We start from the raw sequence: 6,975 nt of genomic DNA, 5'->3' as shown, positions 1-6,975 counted from the left end.
TCTAAAGAAAGTGGAAATTGAAGGAGATCCAACTATAATTATCAATGCTTTAAGGACTAGACATACCCTAAACTGGAGACTAAACTCTTTTTTAAGTAGGGAAATCGAATTGCTAAAATGTTTTGACGATTGCATCATAAATCATATCTATAGAGAAGGTAATGGTATGAAAACCATCTAGCAAATAGGGGAGTAGATGGTTTTAATGAAAATAATATCAAAAATTCAGGATCCTTGGAGATAATCTTGAGATCAAGAAGCAGAGTGATTTAAATTATACTTCTGACATAGATTTTGATAGGCTGGCTGAATGGTTCATATTTCAAATTGTGACGGGTTATGCGTCCTCTCTTACAATACATTATTAAAAAGGGAGAATTCAATTTGGCAAAGGACGGATCCATATTAACATCTAGAGATTATGCTAATGAGAAACATATAATTAAAGATTCGACGGTTGGACTATGTAGGGGGAAAGGGCAGCTCCTTCGATAAGTGGGCGTTCAAGTAGGTTGAAGCATTAATTGATCAAAATGATGGAGATTAAGCTCATAAGATTGTCCAGCTAACTTGACAAAAAATCTTGTCAATTATCTAGACAAGTGGAAGATTATTTTTCAAAATGTCTCAATGGTAGGATCATGTAGGGGTAAATGGCAGATTCCTAGATATGTTGGCATCCAAGTGGGTAGAAGCATTAATTGATCAAAATGATAGAGATCGAGTTCATAAGATAAACCTACTAACTTGACAAAAATTCTTATTAGTTGTCAAGATAAGTGGAGTATTTTTCAAAATGAGTTTTCCACTCTTCAAACTAGGGTCTTTAATCAAAAATTTATCAGAAAATAGATCTTCAATACTTAGTATGGTTTTCAACATTGATCACTGCTAATTTGGAGGTAGTAGTGTTTATCCCAACCTTTTAACTTAGCTGGACTCTAAACAGGGAGGAAAGATAGTTTGGAGTGGTTGAGCGAATGTTTAGCAACTCATGTTGGACGTCTCCACTAAACTTGTCGATAAAGCTACATTTATTAGAAAGAATCTACCATTGATTAGAAAGGACATGTCAAAACAAACCACCTTGAGTTGAGTCTTTTCTTGGGGCTTTTTCCAAGATTGAAAGCCCGCCCATTAGCTTCTTCAACAAGCTTTCAATCATTTTAATTTTTCTTCTTCTATTGATTAATAGTTAAGAATGGAATAGTTGTCCTTTGAGGTTTTTGTGTTTGCAAGTTTGGGAAGTGGTGGAGAGAGTGGATTCTCCCATTAGGGTGCTACAAGGTGTGTGCCCTTGGTCTCTATGCAGCAAAAGCGATGTGTTTGCGACATGGCTTAACTGCCTCTTGTGGATTCTATAAGTCTAGTGGTTGTATTGGGCATTAACAGGGTGATCTTTTGGTTCAATGACAACCACTCCCAACAATTGGTATTAGAGATGGGTCACGGGTTCAAACCCTGCTTGTGCTAAGGGGGGATTGTTGCAAGGTGTGCCCCCTTGATCTCTATGTAGCAAAATTGATGTTTTTGTGACATGGCTTAACTGCCTCCTGTGGATTCTACAAGTCTAGTGGTTGTATTGGGCATTGATAGGTCAATATTTTGGTGCAATGACAACCACTCCCAACATAGGATTCTCTTCCAAAAGGTAGATGGCTTTTATTAGAGAAATCAAAGATAAAAGAATGAAGGAGGTGATGAATGTGTCTCATTGCGTCATAGTTAGAGCCATGAAACACATTCTGGGAGATGAATTTATCAGAACTAATCATAAATACAGGGTGAACATGGAGATTTTAACAGTGTTTGTTGCCACCCTCCTCCATTTTGGTAAGCCAAAAAACAAAACAGAAGCATTATGCAGGAAGGTCTTTAAGGTAGATTTGTTAGGAGATTTGAGCAATGTTTTGCATAACACAAATGAAGATATCACTATTTCGAAGCCTTTGGACTATAATGTCACAATCAGAAATGACAAACTTCCTCCAAGGTTTCCCATTTTATATTTGGAGGACAAGAAATCTTTCAAAGCAAGGAAATTCATTATCAAGGAAAATGCTAATTTCCTTTGGTATCTTTTTAGGTTAACAAAAATCTCTAATCAAAATTGGATTAAGAGATATTTTGAAATGAATGGTCTATCTGAAATTGCCTATGAGGAAAGGTTGGCGGAATGGAAAACAAACCTGAATGATTTCATGGCTTGTATTGGTCTAGAACCTTTGGACGTTGTTGAATGTTTTCCTTCTCCGGAACTAGTATGGATTGGTCAACAAATTTCAACGATTGTTTACCTGGTGGATACCTCGACTGCTCTAGGCCCTTCTTCACCCGTTCGATGATCTTCACTCTACATGCTTCATGGTCCTGGGTTTGGATAATATGCTTTCAAGATTCTCAGTTTATATAGACTTGATTAGAATCCTTTTTCAAATGTTCTAATGTCATAAAGACTGTATATTTTGAAGATTTTCAGTTTATGCCCTAGATGGTTTTTTGGCATAATCGAACATGGTTTAGTCTAGGGCAATATTTTATAGACTAGTTAAACCTTTTTATCATGTATTCACTGCTATTATTAATATAATCGGCTTTGGTCCTTGATTGATCAAATATATATATATATATATATATATATATATATATATATATATATATATATATATATATATATATATAATTGTTAATTAATTAAATATAATAATAAGTATGATAACTAGTACCATGCATGATAATATATGTAATAAGTAATATATTATAATAAAAATAAACAAATATGAATATTATTATATCATTTAATATTTATGATTATATCTAGTAATAAATATTAATTATTTAATTTTTTTAATTTTTATAAAATTAATATATTATAATTATTTTATTAATGTCTATTAATTATTTCATTATATATTAATTATTATATTATTATCTAATATTTTCTTATAAATATTGTATTCATTATGTAAATGGATTAATTTAGCTACATATTCAACTTTTTATATGTTTAATATTTATAATTATGTATTTTTAAAATTATTGTTATTAAAAATCAAATGACTTTATCAATTATTGTATTGTCAAAAGAAATAGGACAAAGTAGTTAGTATACCTAAAAGTGGCACTTTTATAAAGTACTATTATATGAAAATGTCAAAAACAAATTCAATGAATAGCCAAATGCTTACATCATGCAAATATTATTAACCAATAGAATGATAGATAAACAATTTGTTTATTTGAAATAAATTTTAAAAAATATGAACATTAGAAAATTTGGTCAATAATTGATACGTTGCCTTCAAAAAAAATTGAATGAATGTATAAATATTTGAACTTCTGACCAGAACTAATTATATATGATGAAATACTTACTTCCAAATCCAATTTGTCTATACAGAGATCAGAATGGATCGTTGACCAATTTTTTTTAAATTAATTAAAATAAAAAAATAGTTATAAAGTATAATCAAATATCGAACGAGTCCCGAAAGTCTCATTTTCCCACAACACGAAGACATTCGACTGTCACGCAGTCAAAGCATTTGTTCAGATTCAAATAACACAAACCAGTTTTATGGTGATTGCAGATTGTTCTCCTAACAAGGAATTGCAGCCACATACCGATTAGCCATGAAAATTATTGCGTTGGCCGTGCATTTTCTTCTCTTTTATCTTCAACTTTGCTCCTCTGCACTTACCACTAACAATGGATCCTTTAATGATGAGCAGCCTCTACTTGCCTTCAAGAATTCCATCACTTTTGATCCAAACAAAGTGTTATCAATTTGGGATGCCAACACTAACGTCTGCAATTGGACAGGCATTTCATGCAACAAGTTGATGAGAGTGACTGAAATTGATCTTGGCAGTAGGGGTTTAGTGGGTTATATTTCTCATTTCTTGGGAAATCTTTCCCTTTTAGAATTTATAGATATCTCCAATAACTCTTTCCATGGTGTTATTCCAGAGCTCGGCCAGAAGCTCAGCAATCTACGAGGATTGGTTCTTTGGGGGAATCAGCTTAGAGGACCAATACCCACATCTCTGGGTAATTGTTCCAAATTGGAAATTCTTTACCTCACTTTCAATAATCTCACGGGCACAGTGCCTCTTCAATTGGGTAAGTTGAGCTCTCTCCAACGTCTTTTACTGGATCATAACTTCCTCACCAGCTCAAGGACTCTGCCGTTTCTTCCAGCTCTTATTAATTGCTCTTCCCTGCAAACCTTATACTTGGGTTATAATTATCTCGCTGAAGATTTGTCCCCTTCCATTGGCAAGCTGTCTACCAATCTCTCTGTATTCTCCTTAGGGTATAACCTTATAGGAGGGAGCATACCTCAAGAAATTGGGAATCTTGCCAACTTGACATATATGGATTTTGCCGGTAATGCGTTGACTGGCCCCATTCCATCTACACTAGGAATGCTTCCGCAATTGGAACAATTGTTTCTGGGCCAAAATAAATTGCAGGGACCCATTCCAAGCGAGATTGGTGCCCTTAAGCGTCTAGGGCTACTTTCTCTCCCATTTAACCTGCTTACTGGACAAATTCCTCATAGTATTGGCAATCTTCCCCAGCTAAGGCGCCTTCATCTTCATCACAATCAATTTGATGGAAGGGTACCTTCCGCTCTTGGGAGATGTTGAAGACTAGAATTACTTGACCTATCCTATAATTATCTCACTGGAAACATACCACCAGAAGTTGCAGGCCTAAAAAATTTACAATTTTACTTCAATCTGTCTTGTAATTCGCTACAAGGAAGCTTGCCAGCAGAAATAGGTAAAATGGAAATGGTTCAAGGAATAGATCTATCTGGAAATCAATTATCTAGTTTCATTCCTAGTGCTATTGCAAGTTGTAGTGCACTAGAATATCTTGACCTGTCTCATAACATTTTTGAAGGCCCAATTACAGATTCAGTTTCCAAGCTGCGAAATCTCCAATAATTGGATCTTTCCAACAACAAACTGTCTGGTACAACACCAGAATCTCTTCAGAATCTAACGGTACTGACCATTCTAAATGTATCATTCAATTTGTTGAAAGGAGAAATTCCTAAAGCAGGACCATTTACAAAGCTCACGGCGTCATCATTCAGAGGAAACCCTGAACTCTGTGGGCAATGGATATTTTCATTACCAGCATGTCCAAGTGCAGGATCATCTGGATGCCTCTCGAACTTCCATAAATTGTTTAAATACATCACTTTTGTTATCTCCTTTCTAGTTGTATACTGCTTGTATGTTTCACTTTTGTACAGATATTTCTTTGGGAAGGGAAATGTGGAACAACCATCAATAGAGTTTCCACATCCTAGAATCTCATATAAGGAGCTCAGTACTGCAACTAATGGATTTGGCAAGGGCAACTTGCTAGGAGTTGGTGGTGTTGGCTCTGTATATAAAGGAGTTTTGGATAATGGAACATTGATAGCTGTTAAGGCTCTCAATTTGGAGGATGAAGCAGCTCATAAAAGTTTCAACATTGAATGCCAAGTGCTTGGTAAAACCAGACACCGAAATATAATAAAACTCATAACTTCATGCTCTAATCTTGACTTCAAAGGTTTGGTTTTTGAGTTCATGTCTAATGGAAGCCTGGAAAGGCATTTGCATTGTGATACTGGCAAGTGTAATATTGGGGGTGTCTGTAAAATGGATTTACAGACAAGAGTACAGATAGCCATGGACGTTGCCCGTGGCTTGGCATATCTCCATCATGATTGTTCAATTCAAGTTGTTCATTGTGATTTGAAGCCCAACAACATACTTCTGGACTTCTATATGACAGCACATATAGCTGATTTTGGAAACGCTCATATACTATATGAAAATTCAATGCATTCATCTTCATCATCAACAACACTGAAAGGTGCTCTAGGCTACATTGCCCCTGGTAAACACTTATTTTTCGTGACTTAACTTGCTGCTTTGATTTCATTATTACTGTTTTAATTACTGGAAAGTGGAAACTGACAGGGGTTTAATGCAGAGTATGGAGTTGGTGCAAGGATTTCCGTGAAGGGAGATGTTTACAGCTATGGAATTCTACTATTGGAGATGTTAACAAGAAAGAGGCCAACCCACCAGATGTTTGTTGATGGACTCAGCTTGCGCATGTGGGTTAGTATGGCTTTCCCTGATCGGATTTCAGAGGTGGTTGATGATAGCTTGCTCTTGTGCAATGGAGGTGTTACAGTTTCTACATGCAATTGTCTTATTCAACTGATTCGAGTTGCCTTGTTGTGCTCAAAAGATTCGCCTAAAGACCGACCGAGCATGGTAGAAGTTGTCGAGTTGTTGGAATGTATTGAGGACATGTTTGAAGGGAGGAGAATAGAATCTAAATATCAATCTGATCTGTATCAAATGGTAAGCAGCACAAGATGGGCAGGAAATCTAGATAAGGTAGGAAAGGGTCAGAGCACTTCCACATTGCTGTCGACTTTTTAAATTATGATGTAAATTGTTCACCTCCGAATCAGGGAAACTGACTTGCAATTTTTCAATAATATTCTGTGGAAGGGATTACAAATGCCAATTAAAAGCTTGATTATTATTTTTTTTCTATCTTGGAGAGTTCAATTAGAAATTTTCTGTAGCCTGGAAATCTAGTGAAGCTATATTTAGGAATGCATAAATGGGGCAAAATTTCGACAGTTTGTAATTAATCCTATTTCCGATCTAAACAGAATATTAACTGTGCTGTGTGTTCATTATTTGCTGCATTAAATCTTCCTGTAAACTTCTTTTTGTCGCTTCATTTGTTTGATTATGAGTTAAAAATTTGATTTATCTTCTTTGCATATAAGTTTAACATGAATCTTGCACATTAACTTCTGTTAGTTTTGGAACTGTTCATAACCTTCAGTGATGATTACCAGGGCAGGGTTATCTTTTGGATTTTAACTTGCAGGTTCAAAGATTTGTCTGCATCAATTAGTTTGAGGGCAGACTAGAGAATCT

General features: G+C 35.1%; 2 protein-coding genes across 2 annotated transcripts; both read left to right on the top strand.

Moving 5' to 3' along the window:
* The first annotated feature begins 3,633 nt into the window (after positions 1–3,633).
* On the top strand, positions 3,634–4,653 carry LOC131054754 (LRR receptor-like serine/threonine-protein kinase GSO1). Its single transcript, XM_057989344.2, has one exon. It carries the CDS (start codon positions 3,634–3,636, stop codon positions 4,651–4,653), a length of 1,020 nt encoding a protein of 339 aa, XP_057845327.2.
* A 303-nt stretch (positions 4,654–4,956) lies between these two features.
* Positions 4,957–6,730, top strand: LOC131054745 (probable LRR receptor-like serine/threonine-protein kinase At3g47570). Its single transcript, XM_059216141.1, has 2 exons — positions 4,957–5,905; positions 6,002–6,730. The coding sequence occupies exons 1-2, from the start codon at positions 5,593–5,595 to the stop codon at positions 6,460–6,462; spliced, it is 774 nt and encodes a 257-aa protein (XP_059072124.1). The 5' UTR covers positions 4,957–5,592; the 3' UTR covers positions 6,463–6,730.
* Positions 6,731–6,975: the final 245 nt, after the last annotated feature.

The sequence above is a fragment of the Cryptomeria japonica genome, chromosome 2, assembly GCF_030272615.1.
Source record: "Cryptomeria japonica chromosome 2, Sugi_1.0, whole genome shotgun sequence".
NCBI classification, from domain to species: Eukaryota; Viridiplantae; Streptophyta; class Pinopsida; order Cupressales; family Cupressaceae; genus Cryptomeria; species Cryptomeria japonica.
Note: the sequence above shows the minus strand (reverse complement) of the source record. Positions and strands in the feature narration are given on the sequence as shown.